Below are 26834 nucleotides of genomic sequence, written 5' to 3'. Positions count from 1 at the left end.
CCATCCATCCATCCCTCCACCCATCCATCCACCCATCCATCCACCAACCCATCCATTCATCCAACATCCACCCACCCATCCATCCATCCATCCATCCATCCACCCACCCATCCATGCATCCACCCACCCATCCATCCATCCACCCATCCATCCATCCAACATCCATCCATCCATCCACCCATCCATCCATCCACCCATCCATCCATCCATTCACCCACCCATCCATCCATCCACCCATCCATCCATCCATCCACCCATCCATCCATCCCTCCACCCATCCATCCACCCATCCATCCATCCATCCACCCACCACCATCCATTCATCCATCCAACATGCATCCATCCACCCACCATCCATCCATCCACCCATCCATCACCCACCCATCCATCCATCCACCCATCCATCCACCCACCCATCCATCCACCCACCCACCCATCCATCCATCCACCCATCCATCCATCCAACATCCATCCACCCCTCCATCCATCCACCCACCCATCCATCCACCCATCCATCCACCCATCCATCCATCCATCCATCCATCCAACATCCATCCACCCATCCATCCACCCATTCATCCATCCAACATCCATCCATCCACCCACCCATCCACCCATCCATCCAACATCCATCCACCCACCCATCCATCCATCCTCCACCCATCCATCCATCCACCCACCCATCCATCCATCCACCCATCCATCCATCCATCCACCCATCCATCCATCCAACATCCACCCACCCATCCATCCACCCATCCATCCACCCATTCATCCATCCAACATCCATCCATCCACCCACCCATCCATCCAACATCCATCCATCCAACATCCATCCACCCACCCATCCATCCATCCTCCACCCATCCATCCATCCACCCACCCATCCATCCATCCACCCATCCATCCATCCATCCACCCATCCATCCACCCATCCATCCATCCATCCAACATCCATCCATCCAACATCCATCCACCCATCCATCCATCCATCCATCCATCATCCATCTCTCCATCCCTCCTAGATGAACGGATGGATGGAGAGATGGACAGAAACCTCAATGAACAGAATCAATGTTGGAAAGGAGAGTGGCCCAAGATTCTTCCAGAACACGAGACCTTGATGAAGTCAGACAGAAAACCTTCTGAGCGTTGCTGCTGCTGATGGAGGTTCTAGAAGCTGCTGGATCATGGAGTGGACTTAGTTGTTCTCAGGGCTGAAAATAGTTTCCATGAAGATGCGGAGGAGCTTTGGCAGAAGTTTGTTGTTGTGGCCATCATCCGTCGCTGTTGTGAATAAATGTTCAGTGTCTCCGTTTGAGCTTCACTCATCCTCCTCTTCCTCCTCTCTGTTCTCGTCTGTTCTCCTGCAGAAAGCAGATAAGTCAGCTCTGGAGAGCAAAGTCAGTCGTCTACAGTTTGACGTGGCGACGGAGCAGCTAAACTCCATGTTCCACGAGTTGCTGAACAAGGTGACGGGCCAGGAGCAGGACTGGCACAAGGTCATTGACAGGCTGTCCACTGAGATGGAGTTTAAGGTACAGAGAAGATATCTGCAGCTTGGTTCCAGATGCTTTTAGCAACCGATCATTGCAGGGTGGTTTGGTTTGAAGGTTCTCTAAAACTCATGTGTCCACAGCTGAACAGGATCGAGCTCGACTGTGTGAAGATGCAGCTGGAAGAGCGTTGGAGAAGCATCCACAAGAAGCTGCAGGCTCAGAGCGCTCCAGAGCAAGATGATGCCGCCGGGATCAGGAAGTGAGCGATAACCAACACCTGTGCAACAAACTCACCTCAGACTGAGGTTTCAGCTAGTCCAACATCTGCTGAACATCTGCTTATCAGCAGCATGAATGTTCTCCACCATCCAGCAGCTTTAATGGTTTATATGAACTGGTGTTTTTCCGGCTGCATCTTTTTTAAGACGAGGTGAACTTGTAGTGGATTTTTTTCAGATTGGCGCTGAGTCCAGATTATACGTAGTGGCTCACAGACATCTGGCCGCCCCAGGCACAGTTGGACGGGTCTATTTAACCCGGCTGACTTCCTGGAACAGAAACAGTTTTAATAAAGTCCAATTCTAAAACCTTCACATCAGCCCACTGTATCCTGCAGAACCAGTTTGGATTTCTAGGGTCATGGTTCTGTTGGAACACCTAACCATGAAACCAAAGTCTTCTGAAGACAAACTTGATAGTCAAAGATGGAGCTGTTCGGACACCATGACCAGAACAATGTTAGGTGGAGTCAGGAAGAGGCTTTCAAACTGACAAAGTGTCAAGCAGGGTGATGGTACCGTCATGCTGTGGCAGCGTTTGGTGGTCAGGGTTGCTGCTGTGTTACACAAAATGGATGGAATAGTGAAGAAAGAGAACTTCCTTCTAATTGTGATGGTTACAGTTTGGATCAAGTTGGATGCTCAAACAGGACAGTGATCCCAAACATCCAAACTGGTTCTGGAGAAAGCAGGCTAACATGGAGCTTCTGGAATGATCTGAACCAACCAGTTTAACTGGATCTGACCAGTTCTGCCAATCAGAGTGGTCAGATATCAACCAGGTGAAGCCAGAAGGTTGCTGGTAGAAACCAAATATCATCAGGGGGGCATGTATGTATAATTCTGACCCAGTATGGATTGGAGAAAATCCAGCTGGTTCCTATTGGACATCACTTCTGCCCTTTGCTGTAGAACCATTAGAACCTGTGCGTGATGACTGTAACCGTGGCCTGCTAGAGAAAGCAAATGAAAAATGAAACTGGTTTTACTCTTTGGAGGAATGTTCTCATGCTGGGATCTTCATGCATGAACAAATCTGTGAAGAACGTTGTTCTTTGTTTATTTTCAGACAGCTGTTGGAGAGATTTCACTGCCTCTCCTGTGATCGGCCCATCATGAAGCAGACCCCTGGCCCGTGAGTCCGCCCAGATAACAGAGTTTTATTGTTAGGAGGACATCCTGGGTGACATCACACAGCTTTGTTTCCTCCCTCTGAACCGTTAAAGGATCTTGGTGACACTGCCATCCTTCCCTGCGTTCCCTCCTCAGAAGACCTTCCGGCCGTGGACCCTGGAGCAGATACGGCAGCACTACAGGAGGTGAGAGCAGTAGAGGTACATGCAGGACAGAGCCTTGTGACAGTGTTCTTACCACATTTAGTCCCGTTCCAACAACAAACCTCAATCTGTTTCATTACGGTTAATGTGACGGACCAAATCTGAAAGGTGCGGCCTGCATTTGTTTTCAGCTTCTTTTCCTCTGATACCTCTTAAATAAAATCCAGTCCAACTTGTTGCCTGCAGGACCTCCTAGTCAGTAATCAGAGTCCAGCTGTGTGTCATTAAATCGGAGTCTAGCGGCAGATGTTCGGTTTCTCTCTAGAGAACATTAGAGAACAAGCAGCACCATGAAAACCAAGGACCACAGCAGACAGGTCATGGAGAAAGTTCTGGTCCAGTTTAAAGCAGGGTTAGGTTCTACAAAAACTTCCCAAACCATGAACATCTCAAAGGCGGGCGGAATAAAAAGACACACCAAACATTTTGTTCCACTTCATAGTTCAGATCTACAACTACAGCGCCTTCAAAGTAAGACACAATTTTCTTAAGGCTTCAGGCAGTAAGAAAAACTGTGCAGCCCTTTTCACTGACCTTTTGTTGACCTTTGAGCTATTTCAGCAAAACAGGTTGGGTGGTTCCAACAGAACTCTGTGTGAAAGCTGGAGGTGTCGCCTCCTGCTTCCTTGGTGGGGTCAAAGGTGTTCCCCAGGGGTCCGTTCTGGAGCCATTATTTTTCCATAATAATTATCGTGATCAAAGAGTATCGAACACTAATTAGGGTTTTTCTGTTGATGACGTCTGGTGGATCTGAACCTCAGCAGGTTCTCCATCAGTTCCAACAATCCTTCAATACGCTTCAGTGAACTGTGCCGTTCTAAATTAGTTCTCAGCGCTAAACACCAACATTTATGTTGTTCTCCAACCATACACTAAATCCTGTCAGTTTTCCTTTTGTCGCTACGCTTCATGGCTTGAAGATTGAAGATAACGTTGATTCCTGGTTAATGATCATCTCTCTCCTTCAACTCTCAGATTGTTCATGTATTTCTTTTGAGACCAAGAAAAAACTGGTTTCTGCCACTTTTCTGTCTTTTCTTGACTACAGAGATATAATTTCCATGAATGCTTCATCTAGGTGCTTAGACCCAGCTTAACTGCTCTAGACCCAGTCTAGCAGGGAGTAGACCATGTAGAGTATGTTGTTGAGTAGGTTTCCTCTTCTGTCGGTACAAAGAGTAAACCATCAGCATGTCCTCATTTCTAAATGAATCCTTGGCCTTTTGCCCTTATATCTAACATCTTAGACCAGTAGAAGTGGAGGATCTTTCTACTTTGGTTCATGGATCTGAGTCGAGAAGAAGCCTTCATGGACTCGGATCCAGACTGAGCTGCTTTTGGAGGACCTTGTTTCTCTGAGTGAGTTTCAGCAAACATTTTAAATAGTCAAAGGTCTGAATGCAGATGTTTTGACTGATGAATCATCAGACTATCTTATTGGACTTTTTCCTTTATATTTAGGTGATCATTGATGTTTCATAATTAGTAAAATGTCTTTTAGTGCTGCTTTGTCCAGCTAAATCTCAGGGTAATAAGAAATCTACTTTGTGTTGATCGATCACAGAAAATCGATTAAATCCACTGAACTTTGTTGTTGGAACGGGACAGAACGTAAGGCTCTGCTGTTGCTTCAAGCTCTGCATGTGGCTGTTGGACCTTCAGCACCAGCTGAGTGTGTTGTGATGTCAGCCTGACACCAGGGAGCAGCTGCTGCAGTGTCTGGATGGCTCGGTCAGGCCGGAGGAGGGCGCAGCTGCAGAAGAGCCACGCTGACATGTGCAGGCAGATAGAGAGCATAGAGACCCAGAGACGACTCGGACAGAAGCCAGCAGGAGTCCAGCAGTGAGTCAGGTCCAGTCAGGGACGAGGACATGTCACATCTGTCCATAAGTGTCTTCAAACTTCAGCAAGTTTAGGTTTTAACACCCAGTTCAGTCCAGACGTCCTGATCCAGGGTTCCTTTCTTCAGTCCAGTGGTACCACAATGGTGTGGTACCACTGGACTGAAGATGAATCTATGAAGATGGGAACAGTTTGTGTTTTGTGAAAACTTAACAAGTTCCTTCTTATTTCTCTGTGATGGACCAGTGAGCGTGTTTCTGAAGTGACGGCCCGAAGCTGCGGTGGGAATCACACCAACGTCTCATCCGGTCAGCGCCGCAGCGGCTCTCAGCACACCAGGCTGCTCACCCAGGCCGAGGGGGACGACGTGATGAAGGTAGGAAACGTTGATAGAAGATAGACCAAAAGTCTGTCCTGCAAAGTTGGGATGTGATGAAAAAGTCCTGTTCCTTTTCTTCTTAAATGCCACAAACAGTCGTCTAGCAGATGTTCAACAGCAGCAGATATTTCTGCCCAGAGGTGGTGGACCATCTGGAGAGTTTTGAAGGAAACAGAACCTGCATCAGAAAAGTGCAAAAACAGCCGTTATTTCCATTTGATGTAACTTCAGTAAATGACCCTCAGCTGTTCGATGTCCCTCCACACAACAACCCCGCAGCATGATGCTGCCACTACCATGATTCCTCTCAGACCTTCGATGAACTGTCATTAAATACATGCAGCTGGACCCTGTTTACTAATAATGTAGCATCTGAGTTCTGGTCGGATTCATTTAGGTTTATCAGAGTAAAGGGGACTGGATCCAAATATTGAAACCCTCACAGTGATCCAGGACTTTGTGTTGAGGTTTAGCGGGTGTAAAACCTTCTGCTTCTGCAGTGCAATGTAAATCTAGTATTTTGTACATTTCTGTCAGTGAGGATGATGAACTGCGACATGAGCTCGGTGTGTTTCTGGTTTGGTTGCAGGAAGCAGACATTGTTGGACTGGATGGACGTATTTACAGAGGTCGCTTCAACGTCCAGGAGCTCAGGAACACAGAAATGAAACTACCTTTGATCGCTCCCAAAGACGGTGAGTGTCCAAGACAAGAGTCACCTGTTACCTGATGGTGGGAGCCCCCCCCCCCCCCGTCCTGTTGCTTACTGCTGATTATCATGAAAAAGAAAAACAATCTACATTTTCCCATTTCACTTCTTTTTATGTCAGAAACACCAGATTTTCCTGTTTGGTCTCATCAGCTTCATTCCATCTGTTAGCCTTTTCTGTAGATCTATTCTGGGAGCAAATGAAGTTCTTCCCCGTCTCTATTGTTCCCGTTCCTGCTCTCAGCACCTAAAGATGTTCCTGCATTCTGGATCCCAACCCAGGAAGACTTCCAGCTGTTATTCTGTCCCGTTTTTTCTGCAAGCACGTCTTCAGGTGTCCAAGAGTATAGAGACATCTCCAACAGTCTCTGTTTGGGACGGGTCAGGACTGCAGGCAGCCCAGTCCAGCAGCTGTACCCTCCTCTTCCTCAGCCAGGACTTTGGAATGTGGTTCTCCATTGTCGTGTTGAAGATATGGTCCTGAAGGCAGCAGATGTTGCTCTAGAATCTCTGCATCACAGAAGAGATGGTCCAAGCCTGTACCATGATACAACCTCCTACATCACAGAGTCTGGAGGCTCCTTTTCCAACAAACATCTGGAGAACTGATCCATGTTCCCACTGTGGGATGGTCCATCCCTGAGAAGCTGGCTCCTCCTCTGAGGTCAACATCAGGCTTCTTCTTTGCTCAGTAAAGTCTGCTCCATGAGGTTCTACCAGCTGAGGATGAATGATGGTTCTGCATGCAGAACCGCCTGACGGATCAGAGATCATTGTTGTTTAACTGAAGCTGCTACCTGAGATACCTTCAGGTTCCCTGGATGGTTTCAGGATGTTCTGCTCTGCAGAGGAGAAACATGAAGATCCCTCCTCAGGAACTTTGTTTTTTTGATGTCGATGTAATTCAACCTGTGGTGCTGCTGATAGTTTCTATGTTCTCCTGAACATCTTTGATTCTCTATGCAGTCACAGACTGAGCAGGTCCTGATGGGACTCAGCTTGGTCTGCAGGACACTATTAATTAATGTCATTAAGAGCTTTGAAACATCTTTATTCATCTTTGGTTACGTGCTCCTTATTTCTGCCAGCTGCAGGCAAGATGAAGGAAAAGACTAAAAGTTCTGCCCCTCAGAGACCTGCTGTGTCTCCAGAGGTGGGATCCGACACTCTGGTCTATCCTCAACCTCTCAGTGCCAAAAGCATGCAGTGCAGCCGCTCAGGTGAGACTCTCAGGTCCGGTTCCTGTCCAACACACCCAGAAAACTTAGTGGAAGCAAAGATAACTACCTGCTTTTTTCTTCTTCTCTGTTCCTCCCCTTGTTCTCCCCTGCAGCCTCCAGCGGCTCGGGTCGGGACTGGCCCGTGTCGGCTCTGGGCTGCTGCACGTCGCAGAGCTCCATCACTCAGGCTTCAGCAGCAGATAGCGTCGCTGATCCTGAGAGCTGTGAGCCACTCAACCTGTAGGGTTGTAGCTTTGATTCCTAGTTTGAGGTAACCTTCCTCCCACTAAAGGCTTCAGGATTGTTACTGGTTCCCAGTTTGTTTCCCTCTCTGATTAGCCACCTAAAGCCCTGTTATTATTTGTTTGAGTTATTGAATAAACTTGTTTGTACATTTGTTCACCTTCAGTCGCTTCTTGATTTTATTCCTAGCAGATTCCAGGAAAGTGATGGGATCATTTTATTAAAGGTTCTAGCAAGAGGTTGCGTTTAACTTCATGGGAACTATTTTCAGCAGCGTATTAACCCTTGTGGCAGTAGGTCTGTGACTCAGCTGTGTGAAGTAGTGTGAAGCTACAATATTCATAGTCATGAAAATAAAGACAACTCTTTGAATGAGAATCTGTCTCCAAACATTTAGTCTGTACTGTATAAATATATATATATAAAACTTGCCTTATACAGACAGCCTATGGTAAAGTAAAATATTGATAAATTTAATTAGTTTGAGTTTGGACTTTGCTGAGAGAAAGATCTCGAGGCGGCTACAGATGAGAGTAACAATTAACACACACACCATATACATATATATAGATATAGATATATATCTATATTTACAGGGGTTGGACAATAAAACTGAAACACCTGTCATTTTAGTGTGGGAGGTTTCATGGTTAAATTGGACCAGCCTGGTAGCCAGTCTTCATTGATTGCACATTGCACCAGTAAGAGCAGAGTGTGAAGGTTCAATTAGCAGGGTAAGAGCACAGTTTTGCTCAAAATATTGAAATGCACACAACATTATGGGTGATATACCAGAGTTCAAAAGAGGACAAATTGTTGGTGCAGGTCTTGCTGGCGCATCTGTGACCAAGACAACAAGTCTTTGTGATGTATCAAGAGCCACGGTATCCATGGTAATGTCAGCATACCACCCAGACTGTTGCATGCCCAGAGTGAAGCATGGGGGTGGATCAGTGATGGTTTGGGCTGCCATATCATGGCATTCCCTTGGCCCAATACTTGTGCTAGATGCCAAGGACTACCGAACCATTCTAGAGGACCATGTGCATCCAATGGTTCAAACATTGTATCCTGAAGGCGGTGCCGTGTATCAGGATGACAATGCACCAATACACACAGCAAGACTGGTGAAAGATTGGTTTGATGAACATGAAAGTGAAGTTGAACATCTCCCATGGCCTGCACAGTCACCAGATCTAAATATTATTGAGCCACTTTGGGGTGTTTTGGAGGAGCGTGTCAGGAATCGTTTTCCTTCACCAGTATCACGTAGTGACCTGGCCACTATCCTGCAAGAAGAATGGCTTAAAATCCCTCTGACCACTGTGCAGGACTTGTATGTGTCATTCCCAAGATGAATTGATGCTGTATTGGCCGCAAAAGGAGGTCCTACACCATACTAATAAATTATTGTGGTCTAAAACCAGGTGTTTCAGTTTCATTCTCCAACCGCTGTATATATATATATGCCCCCAGTGCAAAACCCTAACCCACAACCCCCCTTTAGCTCCGCCCCTAAGTTCCGGCAAGACTTTAAAACTACTTTCACCTGCATAGACGTGTCTCTCCTCATGCTGGTCCACCTGAAGACAGACACTGTCACACAACATGATAATGAAGAAAACAAACCTGCATTCATGTTAAAAATATGTCATAATTTAATCATACTTTTACACCAGCCAGTTCCTCTTCTTCAGGAAGGAAGAGGTAGAAATGACTGACTAGAGAGATGAACTGACTGAAGGAAAACGTTTTGTTCATTCTATCCAACCAGTTTATACAGGAAGCATTTTTTAAAGAGCAAGTCCACCTTTTCTTACGTCTGCTCTGCATCGTTTCTTCTTTACATTTTCATTGCACAGTTGTGTTTTAACTTTTATTATGCAGGAAAAGAACATAATTTAGTTTTTTTAGGAGGATTATTTAAAATATGCCAGTATGCTATTTTGTACCTAATTCTCATGAACATCTACAGCTGTTAGTTAATAAATTTGCCTGTGGGGTAACGCCTTAATTTAAAGGTGTCTTTTTATAATGACTTTATGGAAAGAAAAAACTAGATATATATCGTATATCGCCATTCAGCTGAATCATATCGAGATACTAGTTGTGGTCCAGCCCTGAAGAGGCTTCTTCAGATCTGCTGGAAGACAGGAGATCCTTGCTACACTCAGCATCTACAACGGCTCTTTGAAGAAACCTGCAGAAAATGAGCTACAACAACATTTAATTTCTCTTAGGTATTACTGAAGGATTTTTGAATTGAATTGTACCAAGCTGGCACTAATGTCCTGGTGACGGGTCAGAACCTTGATCCTGAACTGTTGCATCAAACAGAACTTCTCTCTAGTATGAATGGATCCTTCTAAACACTGAATCCCCACAGACATCTTTGTCCCATGTTGACCAGTCCTTTTCTACATCAAAAACTTTAAACTGGACTTTTTTTAGCCCATAGAACCATCCAACTTGGACCTAAACAGAGATGTTCAAGATCAAGAGTTCATATGGAAAACTGTGCTCAGAAAGGTTAGCATAGCGGCGCAGCTGGATGACGGACACCGCGCTGAGGAAAGAACGAGATAATAATAAGATTTGTCATATTTCATCTAAACTCTTTGACTGTAGTACGTTTCGTGGTGCTGTTGAGCTGGCATTGTGCAGACATGATGAAAGAGATGCTGCATTCGTCTTCTCACTGTTGATTCATTGCATATATTGGAGAGAAACGTCTCGTCACATCAGCCCCACCAGGAATATTTTTCACCAGCCGCCTTTGACCTCAAGCGAGAGGAGCAGAGGAAGACACATGGTCACCAAAACAGAAGATCCTGTGGTCCACTGTGTCAAAGGCAGCCGACGGGGACAACAGAGTCATCAGAGTCAGTCGCTAAAAATCTAGAAGATCCTTTAACAGCCCATCCTGTAAAGATTTAAAACCAGACTAAAAACTCTACAATTTTATTTGCTTTCAAGAAGGTTTTTGAAAGAGGGGACAGTATAAAAATTGGCTTTTAATTAGCAAGAAGACAGAGGGTTTCTTTATCAGAGGCGCAGACGTAAAGCACACAACCAATTTACAGAGGCTCTGGTCCTCCATGCAGGCTGTCACTGGTTCCAGTCCCGGTCCGTTTACTCCATGTCCTCCACCCTCTCTACACCCTATTTCCTGTCAACTCACTTCAAAAAATGTGAAAATTAAAAGCCACAAGTGCCTAAAAACACCTTCAGGGACCATGCCAGAGGACATACTGCTTATTCAGAAGAGCAAAGGTCGAAGTGAGGAAAACCTTTTGAAATAACTGAGGAGGAACAGCATCATCTGCAGAACCTGATTGATCACCTCCTGCAGAGACCACAGCCTCAAAGCTGTGAAAACTAGCAGAACAGGGCACAGAAACGGAGGGGTGGTGAGATGTGGGTCCTGGTGGACGGGGTCCAAATGTTTTCACACACAGCAGGTGAGGGTTCAATTCCATCTGATGGGGCATCAGGAACTAAATCAACAGTTGTAATTTATCTGTTGGATTCGTTGAACCCCCTCTGCTCATTAAGTGCTGATTACGACCCTGTTTTTCACCTTTCACTTATTTTCATTCTTTTTGCACCTTATTTTTGTATTAGTTTTTTGCTTTTACAATCAGTCAGAACAAACTGATACAGCAAAACATAAAGAAACAGTTGTTGGGATCACAATCCAAGCATAAGTCCATGATCCTGGGGTTCTTGAGCTCTTTGCTGCTGCTTTGTCTATTTTGACCATTTCTCATTGTGTTGAGCTTCCTGTAGCCTTTAAGCAGCGAATCCTTTGTTCCAGAGTAGGAGGGTCTTCTTCTGCCCATTTCTTTGTTTCTCAGCGGCTACTAGTAATATTATAACCGAGTATCTGTCGTTTTTCTGTTTACAGTCAACAGATAAATTACACACATGTAGTGTTGTACAGGTCAGAGAAATCTTATAACCCAGAATTTTCTGTAGTGAACTATTTACAAATTGTGTGATTTTATCACATTTCCAAAAGACGTGTGCGTGATCTGCTTCCAACACGCCAGCAGGCGAACAACCAGACTTCTGTTTAACTGTTTACTCTGGACCTTGGGGGAAATAAAAAAGGGATGCTTCCCATCTTAATAGTTTAACCTCCTTCTGAACATTACATTCTTCTGTAATGTGGAACCATTATTTAAGTTGTTGGACCACGTGTTGCTTAATATTGGACCATTTGGACATTGCTGGACGCCACTATGCCTTCCGGCGTCTTCAACCATTTTGTACCCCAGAATAGTCCGCTACTATAAATCCCAGGGGGCACCGCGGTTGATAGGACGGGGCGTCGCAGCTCTGATGTCACGGTCGACTATATACCAGCATCAGAGGCACATCATTCTGGAGAAGAAATCCCACGTGGACTTTCATTCCTTCTCCCATTGGCCAGAAAACTAAACGAATTAAGCTTACAGGAATAAGAAGGCTTGTAAGTTTCAACTTTACCGATCGAAGACGTGGATTTAACACGTAACCAAAAACCCAGGAGGTTTCAAGGAGAAGAACATTTCCTCTGTTTTTTTTTTTTTTGCTCCAGTCGACTACTGACGGTCCGTCATATTTTTCACCTTTCTGCCAAGGAGGCCAAAAGGATGAGGACGAACCGCTTTCCTGAGTTTCCACGGACGCGTGGAAACTCTTCCTCCCCCTTTCTCTACCTCTCTGTCCAAGAAAAACTACATCAAGTAAAGTCCATTTGTTTTTATTTCTTTATTAGGAAGAGCTTGGGCAGGACAGAGTAAGATTTTAGGGCGATTTAGAATCGCCACTTATAGTCCAAAGTGTTCTGAATTGTATGTGCATGAAATGTCTTATTGAAACTTGATTGCTGTTGATTTCTGAGGCCGCTGAGTCTCGCAAGTTGTGCTTTGACTGTGCGAACACCTGAGCACAGGTGCGCTGTGGAACTGAAGTGATATAATAACCTTATGGTGAAAATCAACCATTTTTTTTGTCTTCATGTTTTATTAATTGCCACCAAATGTTTTACAACCCTTTGTGTCCTCGGACATCCCCAGCGTTTGGAGATGTTTTATGACTACCGGTTTTAACTAAGCTACACTTCAGGAGTGGCCTCCCAGAGCTTCGTTCAACCATAATCCTTTTGTATTTTGCCATAACTGCTGCTTTGATTTCATCCACACTCAATGCTGTTTTATTTTGTTTAGTTCGATATTTTACCCTTGTTAGTAGAACTTTGCATGTTGGATTAGGTGAAGATTATTGAATCGAAGAGCGAGGTGTATCAGGCCTGTTGATTTAATAAATATTCACGTCGATAAAGAGAAAGCGTTTGTGTTTATTTTGAGCAAGAGTCAAAATAAGGTCAAAGTTCCCCACGTTTCAATGAAACGGTTGATTAAACAGTGACATCTAGTAATAGTTATCAATTATTACTGAGAATTTAATAATTATCAAAGGCTTTGAGCCACAATTACAAAACCAGAGGACATCTCTGGTTTTGATTCATAAATAAGGATTTTTGGTTAAGAAATTAATTTTCTCAAATTTAGATTTTTAATTATAATTCTTGATAAATATTAATTAATCAATAATCATAATCCCAACAAAGTGTAAATCTTGGAGAATGATCTATATGGTTTACTGCATACTTATATAGTCTGTTTTACACCAATCCCGTGTCCGCCAACAGGATGCGTAGCTCAGATAAGACACTCAGGAGGTGCAGAGCATGTCCTCACCAAACATGCATTGTTGGAGTGCAGCTGAGGTCCAAACGCCGTAACGAGCGTTTATGTGCTGTGATCCTTTCCTGATTCATTCACCATTTCTATGCAACGTCTGGCATGTGGTCACTGCTTGAAAATATTCTGGAGAGTTTGCTCTCACATCAGTTTCTCGGTTTAACTGAGGAAAACGAGTTTTGTTTGACACCCAACCTAACCACATCCTTCCTCAGCAGCTTGACAGAACATCTTTATAGTTAAAAACCCAAACAAGCAGCAGAGCAGATCAGGTCAGAACAGCTTTTATTTGACATATAAATACAAACTCCAACAATCCAAGTCTCAGAAGACTCAGATGAGCTGTGATCCAAAGTAAAAAACTAAAAGGACTCTTAAATCAGAGGTAAATGTTCCCGGTCTGTAAACTTCTCACTGTTCGGAAAAGATCCGGCTGGGAATTCGACACAAACCTGCAGCCGAGTCTCCATGGCAACAACAAGGTCCTGTCATCAGAAGCAGGAGGGCGTTCAGGTGTTCTGCCCCGACTTGTTTAGATGGAACTAAAAACACAAAATATTCACCTTGCGGACTGAGAGCTCAGCTGGTTAAAGTCAGAAACATTTACTGACCCGTAGAACCCAACAGCCCGGTTTCACACATTTAAAGGACCATTCCACTTTTCTTTCTCGTTTCAGCAGTAGATTGTTTGAACTAAATATCTGTGACTTGATGACATTTAAAGTAACCAAAGAAAATACTTTTTTAGTTGTTTTTGAATCTAAACCTTTGCTTTATGAATTTAGCCTCAAATCAGAAGGTGAGCAGATTCCCAACGTTCAGAGAGGAGTTCGGTTTGAGATTCTGGTTCTCATTTGTGCCAGAAGTGAAAATCAAGCAAACCAGGACGATGAAACGGAAACAACAGAAATCAGCTGATTGTCTGAGGAGGAAAGGTGTGTGTGTGTGTGTGTGTGTGTGTGTGTGTGTGTGTGTGTGTGTGTGTGCAGCAGGGAAACATTCAGGGCTGCATTTAGACATGCAGAGGTAGGAGCGGTTCAGTGTCTGAAAGGACGAGAAGAAACATCATCCTGCAAACAGCAACGCGTCCGGATCTCCAGCCGATGATGGTCTTAGTTTGAGCTATTTCTTCTCCACAGATCCGATTTTCTCACATTTGATCTCATCAGTTTAATGAGACGTGTCTTCATTCAGGATCTGGAGACGTGTTTCCCACATCATGGTTCCCCTAAACATCTGGATGCAAACTGTTTCCATCTGTGTTGAATTAGTGCCACGTGCCTCGGACCACAGTTGGATCCAGGATTTAATAATCAGTCCCAACAGGCAGGTCCAATTACAGCTCATTCAAGGTTCTGTGATCAGAAAAGTTTCCATCAGTCCAGTTAAATTGGATTTGGTTCTGTAAAGTCCACTAAAGAAAAAGAATAGTGTTTTCCTAACTTCTGTAAAAAACAGTTTTTAATGATTTTAAAGTTGAGCAATTTTAAATCAGATACAAAAATAATATAATTCTTGAGATAAATCAGATTAATTGTGAACTCTTTGGATTTCAAACGGAGTCATTTTCCTTTCAGATGTTTGAGGAAAACCTTGCTCCAGGAAATGCCCAGCTGGAGTTCAGTTTCCCTGGTTCTGGCTGGAGGAGAAGATGAAGCTCCAGCTGATCCTCAGAGACCTTCAGTCCTACTTCCTGTCTCCATCTGTTGGTTCCTGCTGATTTCCTGTTCCAGAACTTCGGACATAAACATCAAAGTTTCAGAAGAAAAGCAACAGACCACATGGCTCTGATCCTCAGGAAGTGCTCTGTTGGGTTCTGGTTTCTCTTGGGCTCAGAGTCCAGTGGCCGGTCAGAATCCTCACAACCCGGCCACATGTTACATAAATTTGAGCTGCTCGTTTTCCATTCAGCGCTGTCCATGTCCGGATTATTCAGTAACACCCCCTGTCCCCTCCCCATCCCAATCACCTGGTCCAGCCCGGCCCGCGGGTCTCATCTCTGGCTGTGGAGTGCTGACATGACGGCTGGCTGCTGGGAACTGCTGGGTTGGGAGACGGGGGGCCACATTGGAGCCTGTTGAAGGTGGTGGAAGTGGTGGTGCGTGTGGTGACCCTTGGGGGAGGACGGGGGCAGCCAGGCCGGCTGGTGGCTGGGAGGAGATGAGGCCCAGAAGGAGGAGAAGCCCGAGGAGGAAGAGGAGGCCGGAGGGGAGCAGGCCACGGACACATGGGGGGGGCCGGTGGCTCCGGGGCCGCACTCTGACGCCCGCAGCTTGGAGAACATGGTGATGGCGTCGGGGAAGTTGGGCGGCGTGGCCGGAGTGTTTCTGGGGGTACACGTCTGTGGGAGGAAACCAAAATCAGAAACATCAGTTTGAGATGATATCAAAGCTTCTGATTTACAACCTGCAGTAAGAAGAAGAAGCTGCAGCAGCAGAGAGAGACACGCAGCAGTAAGCTGCGGGTCACACCGGTGCCTGAACTGCTTTCCAGAATCACAAAAGTTCTGGTTTCAGAAACCATGAAAATGTTCCGTCCCCCCATTAACTCCAGTTTAGTTTTCTCCAGCTCTGCATTGCCTGTCAGCTGGCAGAAAACTACACTAGTATTCATTTCTGGACACAGACAGTCTTGGTGAGGGAACTAAAGGAGCGCCACCTATCTCTCGTATGCGTCGAATGCGTTTTTAAAGCTCAGAGCAGCATGTCCGTTAAACAGCTGACTGCAGACTCCACCGGAGCAGATGGTCTGACTAATTAGCCAGCTAATATCACCTTGTTAGACATGTGATCCTCCTGGAGACCAGAAGGTTTCATAGACTGAAGACAGCAGCTGTTCTGCATCTTATGTCTATGTATAAAAAAAATCAGACTAATAAATAAAGGTTAAAGAGCGCATTCTATGTTGTTTTATTTAGATGATGTCACACTCTTTGGTTGCAGACTCTTCCTCGTGTTTGCAGGATTATCTATCCAATCATCATCATCATCAGAAAACCGGCAGAGAGGGAATGTGTTACTGTGTGAGAACATCCTGTTTGTGGACGATGAAGCACCTGCTGAGCAAAGGTCAGCATGAAGACCAATGAACAAACATGGCCACCATGAGGTTTTCAAACCTCTGAGTTCAACAAAGATAAGATCTGCTGGAACATCAGACTTCCAGCAGGAAGAAGTTCATCCACTCTGAAATGTTCCACTTCACGGGATCATAAACCAAACTGCAGAGAAGGTGGAGCTGGAGATGTCCTGTTTTCTATCAAAAGCGGCATCTCTTATGTTTATGTCCATCCGCACCAGCTGTGACCCTGACCTGGTCCTACAGTGGTCTCCATGAAAGAATCAGAGGATCAAAGATGTTCAGAGGGTCTCCGCTTAGTCAGAAAAATCATTAAACTGAAGAGAAATGCAGAGAGAGAGAACAACGGGAAGGATCTTCATGGTTCCCCCTCTGCAGAGCAGAACATCCTGAAACCTGCTAAAGAATCTGGAAGAATATCAGCTTCAGCTGGACAGCAGTGATCTCAGAGAAAGAAAAACACAGAGAGAAACAATGGGAAAATTAGAGAGAAGGAAAAACTTCACTGAAACAACCTGATTTAATTCTTTGTCATCTTCAGAGCAGTCAGACATGTTCTTCAGAGAGCAGCTCCTGTTCTGCATGAAGCGTGCAGCAGTATGACCCTCACGGAGAACCGGTTCTGCAACATTTTAAATGTTGTTCTACCAACACAGCTGAGGCTGAACATGACCCGGTTCACAACAAAAGAACTGAACAATCACAGATGGAAATCAACAAGAAGAGATCAGCTTCATTAACGTAACGCATTCAGACTACAGCTGGGAGGCAGCAGCAGACAGCCTGACTAACCAGCTAACATCAGCTTGTTCTACATGTTTCTCCACAAGGAGCAGAGCAGCAAAAACTGTCTGAAGACAAGACTGAGGCTCTAAAAGGGTCAAGCCCACCCGACTCGACCCAACCCGACTCGACAAGGAACTAATGGATTAAACATGCCATCAGCAGCACTGATTCCTAACAGAACCCACATTGTTCTGTATAGGTTTCTGCGGGCTCGACCCTTATCTTGATGTCTGTGTGTGGAAATGTTCTGCACATAACATAGTGATCCGCTGACCAATATGATCCGAATGGATTTGTTTCGGTTCTGAAGAGGAGTAAAAGCAACTTACCATCTGGTGGTGACTGGGAATGTTGGCCTCCTGGAAGAAGGAGCTCAGAGCCGTCTGCAGACAGAGACGGAGAGGAGCAGTGTTAATGTTCTCACCTCCTCAACATGGACGGCCAGAATCATTCTGACCCAAACTGAACCCGCTCCGTGGTCACCATCAGCACCAGGACACGGGCGGTTTAAACCATGTCTGAGGATCAGCGAAGATTGCATGAAACAAGAACATCAGACATTTTATCAGCATTTATCATCTTATGAGTTCTTTTTCAAGTCGGTTCTGAGCTGTGTTCCATGATCCGATCCTCTGAGGAACACAGAGGCTGTTAGGAACAGATGCTGACCTCCTCCTGACCTCAGAAACTGATAAACAGTAACCTCAGCTGATCCCAAAGAAACATGGAAAACATTCCTGAGGAACTGAACGTTCAGACATCCATCATTCTGAGATACAGCTCAGATGCTTCTCACCAGGGATGGACTTCCATCTTCAGCATCAACTCAGTTTAATTCTAAGGAGGAGGACCACCTCTAGGTTTTTCAACTTCAGCTCAGATAAACAGCAGATGTTTGAAACTTGGAACCAGTTAAAGATTCAAACATCTAAACTGGTTTTCATGGACGAAGAAGCTGACATGAAGTTTTAGAATGGTCCTCCCAACACCTCAGCCTTACGGATTTCTGGAATAATTTGAATGCGTCTGCAGAAAATGGACCCATTTACTGAACCGCACCGGTTCTGCTGAGAAGAGTGGTCCCATATCCAGAAGCTTGGTGATGGCTAAAGAAAGAAGAGGTCCAGAGGTTCAGATAAATCATCAGGGGGCCTAATTTAACCGAACCTTCATTCACCCCGCCCCGCTCTTTCTGGGTGTCTTTGTCAGATTTGGGCCATGCGTCACTCAGCAACGTCCTCTGTGCCGACAAAACAAAATGTTCCTGAGCGTCTGTGGAAGGAGGAAGTTCCTGGGCTCAGCGCTGATGAAACATTAACTGACAGGGAAGCACAACAGAAAACCTGCTGCTTCCTGGTCCAAACTTTCAGCCCAGCTGTCGATTCTTCTTCAGTCACACGGGAGATAAAACATCTAATCAGCAGGAACCTCTGCTCAGCTGAACATTAAAGTCATGGAGATACTTCTGATCCAGTAGCACTTCATCTAAAACATCTGGGTTGGTGAGAACGCCATCACCAACGCCAGGTTCTTCTTGAACTTTAGAAGTAGCGACAAGGATCCAGGAGGAGTGAATGCTGCAAGTCACTGACTGGATGCAATCTGCTGGGTTTCCTTAGATAGAAAAACTTTTTATCCAATTTGAATAAATAACTGAATCTGACTGAACTGTTCAATGATTACGATTAATAGGAATGTATGAACCTGACTGTTGTGAAGAACCTTGAGACGACATGTTGTGAATTGGAGCTATTTAAACAAAACTGAATTGAATTGATTTTAAATCAGGTGGAGCCTTCTTCATCTTCATCTTCTGGCTGAAGTTCAGCCTTTTTCATACCGTGTTGATCTTGAGACTAAACCTGCTTTTATCAGCCCAACAACTGATTACTGCAACGTTCTTCATGTCTCTCAGTCATCCCTCAACAGACTTCGGTTGGTCCAAACGCAGCTGCACGTCTTCTAACCGACACCTCCAGGTGCGAGCACGTCACCCCTGGTTCATCCGGCCTGTCCTGGCTGCTTTCCGTCTGTGTGTCTGGTAGATCCCTGAGCTCTCCGTCCTGGTTCTTCTTGAATGTTCTGAGAACTAAATATAAACACTGAGGAGACCAAGCCTTCTCAGTCGCAGCAGCTAGACTCTGGGACCAGCTCCCTCTGGATCTAACCCCGTCGCTGACCCGGGCCTTTTCAGTCCGAACTTTTTAATCAGCGAGGCTTTTAATACTCAGTGACATTTTATTCCAGATTTCTAACTTTTACTTTTTTTTTATCTGTTCCTTAATTATTTTTTACAGTAAAGCACTTTGGCAGTCTGCTGGGTGTTTGAAAGGGCTATATGAATGAATGAATGAATAAATGAATAAATGAATGAATGAATGAATGAATGAATGAATGAATAAATGAATGAATGAATAAATGAATGAATGAATGAATAAATGAATGAATGAATGAATAAATGAATGAATGAATGAATAAATGAATGAATAAATGAATGAATGAATGAATGAATGAATGAATAAATGAATGAATGAATGAATGAATGAATAAATGAATGAATGAATGAATAAATGAATGAATAAATGAATGAATAAATGAATGAATGAATAAATGAATGAATGAATGAATGAATAAATTAATGAATGAATGAATGAATAAATGAATGAATGAATGAATAAATGAATGAATGAATGAATGAATAAATGAATAAATGAATGAATAAATGAATGAATGAATAAATGAATGAATGAATGAATAAATGAATGAATAAATGAATGAATAAATGAATGAATAAATGAATGAATGAATAAATGAATGAATAAATGAATGAATGAATAAATGAATGAATGAATAAATGAATGAATGAATAAATGAATGAATGAATGAATAAATGAACTTGAGGAGGCGTGTCCTGCCAGGAACCATCTGGGAGTCAAAGATCCTTCAGCTTTGTCAGATGTTCAACAAAGTCACCTGAAGGAGCCAGAGAAAAGCTTTCCTGAAGATCCTGAATGATTCAAAACATGGAAACTACAGAACCACCGGGAATGAAACGGGTCTGGCTGCTACACTAACAAGGAGGCTGCATTTATTCAGGAACAAAAAGATCTCTTCATCCAGATGCTTGGAGGAGAGTCTGAGGATTGTTGAAATTATTTAGCTCAGTGGCTTCCAAGTTTCAGGTCAGCTGAGAAGAACCAAACTCTGAAAACTCCAAACACTGCTTGCCTTTTATTGATTAGAACCAGCATTTCTGTCAACTTTCCAGCAGCCCCAGCTCAGGTGATAATTCCTGAAATTATTCCAGTTTGCATACATGAGATGAGAAAACAGACAAAAGCTAGAAAGTTGAAGACCTAAAGCTGAAGGCCTCAGGATTTAAGAAGAACTGTCGGTTTGGTTTTCTATGATGAAGACTGGACCTAATGGGATTCAGGAAGAAAAGATCAGATGGACCCAAGTAGAGAACACAATGAACTGAACTGTTCCTTTGAACAGAATCTGATCTGAACGCAGTCAGTGAACTGTTCATTAGAAAGCAGTCAGTGAACTGTTCATTAGAAAGGAGTCACTGAACTGTTCATTAGAAAGGAATCAGTGAACTGTTCATTAGAAAGGAGTCACTGAACTGTTCATTAGAAAGGAGTCAGTGAACTGTTCATTAGGAAGCAGTCAGTGAACTGTTCATTAGAAAGGAGTCAGTGAACTGTTCATTAGAAAGGAGTCAGTGAACTGTTCATTAGAAAGGAGTCAGTGAACTGTTCATTAGAACGCAGTCAGTGAACTGTTCATTAGAACACAGTCAGTGAACTGTTCATTAGAAAGGAGTCAGTGAACTGTTCATTAGAAAGGAGTCAGTGAACTGTTCATTAGAACGCAGTCAGTGAACTGTTCATTAGAAAGGAGTCAGTGAACTGTTCATTAGAAAGGAGTCAGTAAACTGTTCATTAGAACGCAGTCAGTGAACTGTTCATTAGAAAGCAGTCAGTGAACTGTTCATTAGAAAGGAGTCAGTGAACTTTTCATTAGAACGCAGTCAGTGAACTGTTCATTAGAAAGGAGTCAGTGAACTGTTCATTAGAAAGGAGTCACTGAACTGTTCATTAGAAAGGAGTCAGTGAACTGTTCATTAGAAAGGAGTCAGTGAACTGTTCATTAGAAAGGAGTCAGTGAACTGTTCATTAGAACGCAGTCAGTGAACTGTTCATTAGAAAGGGGTCAGTAAACTGTTCAGTAGAAAGGAGTCAGTGAACTGTTCATTAGAAAGGAGTCAGTGAACTGTTCATTAGAAAGGAGTCAGTGAACTGTTCATTAGAAAGGAGTCAGTGAACTGTTCATTAGAACGCAGTCAGTGAACTGTTCATTAGAAAGGAGTCAGTGAACTGTTTATTAGAAAGCAGTCAGTGAACTGTTCATTAGAAATGAGTCAGTGAACTGTTCATTAGAAAGGAGTCAGTGAACTGTTCATTAGAAAGGAGTCAGTGAACTGTTCATTAGAAAGGAGTCAGTGAACTGTTCATTAGAACGCAGTCAGTGAACTGTTCATTAGAAAGGGGTCAGTAACTGTTCAGTAGAAAGGAGTCAGTGAACTGTTCATTAGAAAGGAGTCAGTGAACTGTTCATTAGAAAGGAGTCAGTGAACTGTTCATTAGAAAGGAGTCAGTGAACTGTTCATTAGAACGCAGTCAGTGAACTGTTCATTAGAAAGGGGTCAGTAAACTGTTCAGTAGAAAGGAGTCAGTGAACTGTTCATTAGAAAGGAGTCAGTGAACTGTTCATTAGAAAGGAGTCAGTGAACTGTTCATTAGAAAGGAGTCAGTGAACTGTTCATTAGAAAGGAATCAGTGAACTGTTTATTAGAAAGCAGTCAGTGAACTGTTCATTAGAAAGGGGTCAGTAAACTGTTCAGTAGAAAGGAGTCAGTGAACTGTTCATTAGAAATGAGTCAGTGAACTGTTCATTAGAAAGGAGTCAGTGAACTGTTCATTAGAAAGGAGTCAGTGAACTGTTCATTAGAACGCAGTCAGTGAACTGTTCATTAGAAAGGAGTCAGTGAACTGTTTATTAGAAAGCAGTCAGTGAACTGTTCATTAGAAAGCAGTCAGTGAACTGTTTATTAGAAAGCAGTCAGTGAACTGTTCATTAGAAAGCAGTCAGTGAACTGTTCATTAGAAAGCAGTCAGTGAACTGTTCATTAGAAAGGAGTCAGTGAACTGTTCATTAGAAAGCAGTCAGTGAACTGTTCATTAGAAAGGAGTCACTGAACTGTTCATTAGAAAGGAGTCAGTGAACTGTTCATTAGAAAGGAGTCACTGAACTGTTCATTAGAAAGGAGTCAGTGAACTGTTCATTAGAAAGGAGTCAGTGAACTGTTCATTAGAAAGCAGTCAGTGAACTGTTCATTAGAAAGCAGTCAGTGAACTGTTCATTAGAAAGGAGTCAGTGAACTGTTCATTAGAAAGGAGTCAGTGAACTGTTCATTAGAAAGCAGTCAGTGAACTGTTCATTAGAAAGGAGTCAGTGAACTGTTCATTAGAAAGGGGTCAGTGAACTGTTCATTAGAACGCAGTCAGTGAACTGTTCATTAGAAAGGGGTCAGTAAACTGTTCAGTAGAAAGGAGTCAGTGAACTGTTCATTAGAAATGAGTCAGTGAACTGTTCATTAGAAAGGAGTCAGTGAACTGTTCATTAGAAAGGAGTCAGTGAACTGTTCATTAGAAAGGAGTCAGTGAACTGTTCATTAGAAAGGAGTCAGTGAACTGTTCATTAGAAAGGAGTCAGTGAACTGTTCATTAGAAAGGGGTCAGTAAACTGTTCAGTAGAAAGGAGTCAGTGAACTGTTCATTAGAAAGGAGTCAGTGAACTGTTCATTAGAAAGGAGTCAGTGAACTGTTCATTAGAAAGGAGTCAGTGAACTGTTCATTAGAAAGCAGTCAGTGAACTGTTCATTAGGAAGGAGTCAGTGAACTGTTCATTAGAAAGGAGTCAGTGAACTGTTCATTAGAAAGGAGTCAGTGAACTGTTCATTAGAAAGAAGTCAGTGAACTGTTCATTAGAAAGCAGTCAGTGAACTGTTCATTAGGAAGGAGTCAGTGAACTGTTCATTAGAAAGGAGTCAGTGAACTGTTCATTAGAAAGGAGTCAGTGAACTGTTCATTAGAAAGGAGTCAGTGAACTGTTCATTAGAAAGGGGTCAGTAAACTGTTCATTAGAAAGGAGTCAGTGAACTGTTCATTAGAAAGGAGTCAGTGAACTGTTCATTAGAAAGGAGTCAGTGAACTGTTCATTAGAAAGGAGTCACTGAACTGTTCATTAGAAAGGAGTCAGTGAACTGTTCATTAGAAAGGAGTCAGTGAACTGTTCATTAGAAAGGAGTCAGTGAACTGTTCATTAGAAAGCAGTCAGTGAACTGTTCATTAGAAAGGAGTCACTGAACTGTTCATTAGAAAGGAGTCAGTGAACTGTTCATTAGAAAGGAGTCAGTGAACTGTTCATTAGAAAGGAGTCAGTGAACTGTTCATTAGAAAGGAGTCAGTGAACTGTTCATTAGAAAGGAGTCAGTGAACTGTTCATTAGAAAGGAGTCAGTGAACTGTTCATTAGAAAGCAGGACTGAAACTGTTCTTCGCAGGAAACAGTTTGAAGTTTCGGTTTAACTGGACAGAAAACGCTGTGAAGATCTCCAGGATGAACTTGTTATCAGACGGACCAGGAGGTCAGAGAACATAGTTATTTCTAGATATCTCGGATCATCCAACCTGGAATGACTCGCTGGGAGAATGTAAACAAAGGCAGCCATTGGAGGGAACACCGCGTCCTCTCACCGCATGAGGACCGGCGTGGCCCGGACGGAAACAGCAGGACGGATCAGCTCCATTGTTAATCACATCCATCGGTCCAGCTCACACTGAACACACACTCACGGTAAACCTGGCAGCAGGAAGCGGGATTAAAGCCTCCGGTAGTCGGACTCACCTCGAACTGCCAGTGGGCCGCCTGCAGCAGCTGCTTCGCCTGGTCGGCGGCGCAGCCCGCCGTCAAAACAAACTGGTTGATCATGACCTGGTGCCTCAGTTCCTCCATGTTCACCGACATGGCAGCTTCCGACTGTCAGGAACCCAAAACTGGGAAGAAACCAACTGTGTTCGGGATAAACCGCAGCGCCTGTCCGTGTCCTGCCGCAGCCCTGAGCACCAACAACAACAAAGAGCTGCCAGCTGCTGATTGGACAGGACCACAAGTAAACTGCAAGAGAGAGGCGCTGATTGGCTATCAGGGTGAAGCGATTGAATGCTGTGTGGCTCCATTTATTACAACGGGACAAGATTGGTGAGCGGAGTCGCAGAAGTTAATGCGACTCAACAACCGCCTCGTGTCCGGTTCGGTTACCCGGTGTAACAACACAAGGTGCCGGATTCAGTCCGTTAAACTGACGTAATGTGGTCGGTTGGATAAAATCATTGAGCTGATTGGCTGCTTTGTCTGGCAACTTCATGAACGCAATGCAAGTAAAAGGAAAATAATACACCCACTGATCCAAGATCCAGCCTTTAATTTCAGTTTATTTAGAGATGAAAAAATGTGATAGAATAGTTTTATACTGAATAAATATAACCGAAGCGTTTTTATTGTTTGTTTTTAATAATCTATGACTTCCTGTTTGCCTGGTGTATAAATATGACGTGACACAGAGAGACGTTTCTCTTAGCCATGTTTTAAAATGGGAAAGACAAAAGAACATTCATTTAAGTAAGTCAGGAAATGGCTGCAAGAAAACAGCTTCTGGCTTCAAGTTTAAACCAACTAGATCTTAAACACAGAAGGCTGGAACCTGAGTTCATCTTCTACCACACAGGAAGATGGAAAATCAGGTAAAAACATCCATAAAACTCACTGTTGGACCAAGTAACATAAACATCAGACTCCATCTACAAACGAGCAATGTCAGGATAAACTTGTTCTTTGGTAACATCAGAAACAGGTCGAAGGCCATGAAGGGCTTCCATAATTTCAAACCACCACCACAGCTTTCAGTTTGACCTGCTCCAGCCATGGTGGTCCTTAATAGTTTTGGAGAAGAAAAACAAAGAGATAACATAAAGTTAAAAGTTGAAATAACACCAAATAATTGGAGAGTTGTAGGAGAATGAAGCAGATTGAGGAAATGTGATAATTATTATTATTTTTTAAAGCTTAGAAAATGTTAGAAGAAAAGATGGAGTGTTGTCTTGCTGGCATAGGATTTTTCCTGACTGAATAACCGAACCCCTGCAGTAAAACATTAGTTCATTTTGAGGCTTTAGACACATCTTTTCCAGGGGAGGAATGAGTATGCAAGGAGCTGTGCATGCTCTTTACTGATGAGATGTTTGATCCCGTTTTTGCTGGATCATGGATTCCATCTGAAGGGTAATTACAGGACAGTACCTGGAGAAGCAGGGAGCAGCATCTGATTTCAGGGTTTCTGGTTTTCTGAAGTAGGCGGTGAAACTCGAGATCCTGGTCTTTACTTTTTCTGATGGAACAATACTAATCTTCTTATCATGTGAGAGCAGCTCTGGCTGCAGCCTGTCCAGCTCACAATCTGAATTATTCAGCTGTGCTGCAGGTAAAGGGTTAGGAAACAAAGCAGGAAGACATTTATAATGTATTGTTGGAGGGAGGAGGCTCAGGACTCTCCTGACAAGTAAAGGTGTGAATCCATGTCATTTAAATCCTTTCTGTTGTTGCTTTATGGATCCATTTCTTTTCATTTTTATTCTTTTTTTTTTTTTTTGCATAGCTTATGTTTTTAAACCTTATAAACTTTAAATTGACGATAATTCTAACACATCCTTCATTAATAAACATATTTATATTAAGATATTTAGTCAAGACCAGGTTCATCATAAAATCCTGGATTCATGTAATTAATTTAAAAATAAATAAATAGATTTAGTAAATAAATGTTACTTTAGTTTCATATTACCTGTGATATTCAGGGTGTATCATATGCAGGAAACTGCTGCTGCGAACATCACAGCTGAAGCACCAACTTCTGTATCATGAAGAACTTGAAGATGAGAGGTTCAGTTGCAGAAAAGAAGCTTCAAGATGTCATTGATGGTCCAAGAAGCTTTAGGACTCTGCAGAGGAGGATGCTTCCAGATCACGTTGCCACCAGTGCATAGTAGCTCAGCATCTGGAACAAGTGGGTGTGAGTTCATCTCCACATACAAAGACGTCAGTTCCAAACACTAACAAGAATAAGTTTCTGTCGGTCCGGATTTGGTCCAGAAGTTCATATCCAGCAGATTGTGGGTCTTTGGGAAGATGCATGCTCCAATCACAATGACCAAAGAACCTCTGTGGTTCTTTCAGACCTTAGAAATATGAGAGAAATAATTTATTACAAGAGGGAAAAACCTTCACCCTACACTTTCACCAAATATGTGGCGCCCTCATGTGTTCTATTGTTAGAATTACATCTAAAATCTAGATGGTAAATAAAGTTTGAAACAAGTTCTTTACCGTTAAATGTTGTTTCTAAAACCACTAATAAGAATATTACCATTAAAGCAACAAAAGAAACACCGCATTTAAAATGAGTTATTGGGGCAAAGCATTAATGGTGTAAGTAGATACTGTTTCTACAGGGGTTTTTCATTGTCATGGAGGAGATGTGATCCTGAAGGCACCAGATGTTGCTCTAGAATCTCTCCTGGACTTTTCTGC

The 26834-nt window shown here is 43.3% G+C and overlaps 2 protein-coding genes across 3 annotated transcripts in view; one reads left to right on the top strand and one right to left on the bottom strand.

Annotated features, from left to right (window-relative positions):
• LOC124864190 (glutamine-rich protein 2-like) overlaps nucleotides 1–7508 on the top strand; it is a 28857-nt gene extending 21349 nt beyond the window's left edge. Inside the window, exons 9-17 of the mRNA XM_047358854.1 lie at nucleotides 1374–1538; nucleotides 1640–1758; nucleotides 2847–2912; nucleotides 3004–3096; nucleotides 4804–4956; nucleotides 5203–5332; nucleotides 5925–6030; nucleotides 7133–7264; nucleotides 7378–7508. Of these exons, the coding sequence (XP_047214810.1) occupies nucleotides 1374–1538; nucleotides 1640–1758; nucleotides 2847–2912; nucleotides 3004–3096; nucleotides 4804–4956; nucleotides 5203–5332; nucleotides 5925–6030; nucleotides 7133–7264; nucleotides 7378–7508 (1095 nt within the window). The remainder of the gene's footprint in view (nucleotides 1–1373; nucleotides 1539–1639; nucleotides 1759–2846; nucleotides 2913–3003; nucleotides 3097–4803; nucleotides 4957–5202; nucleotides 5333–5924; nucleotides 6031–7132; nucleotides 7265–7377) is intronic.
• A 6017-nt stretch (nucleotides 7509–13525) lies between these two features.
• Nucleotides 13526–24738, bottom strand: LOC124863684 (UBA-like domain-containing protein 2). Of its 2 annotated transcripts, none has more exons than XM_047358114.1 (3): nucleotides 24096–24738; nucleotides 17451–17504; nucleotides 13526–15598 (listed from the first exon to the last, which is right to left on the bottom strand). In XM_047358114.1, the coding sequence occupies exons 1-3, from the start codon at nucleotides 24213–24215 to the stop codon at nucleotides 15251–15253; spliced, it is 522 nt and encodes a 173-aa protein (XP_047214070.1). In that variant the 5' UTR covers nucleotides 24216–24738; the 3' UTR covers nucleotides 13526–15250. The 2 variants fall into 2 exon arrangements, with proteins under 2 accessions (XP_047214070.1, XP_047214072.1); XM_047358116.1 differs by lacking the exon at nucleotides 24096–24738 and adding an exon at nucleotides 18181–18771.
• Nucleotides 24739–26834: the final 2096 nt, after the last annotated feature.

Source organism: Girardinichthys multiradiatus, chromosome Y (genome assembly GCF_021462225.1).
Source record: "Girardinichthys multiradiatus isolate DD_20200921_A chromosome Y, DD_fGirMul_XY1, whole genome shotgun sequence".
Taxonomy (NCBI): domain Eukaryota; kingdom Metazoa; phylum Chordata; class Actinopteri; order Cyprinodontiformes; family Goodeidae; genus Girardinichthys; species Girardinichthys multiradiatus.
The sequence above is the reverse complement of the archived record's forward strand: the minus strand, read 5'-3'. Positions and strand labels throughout refer to the sequence as shown.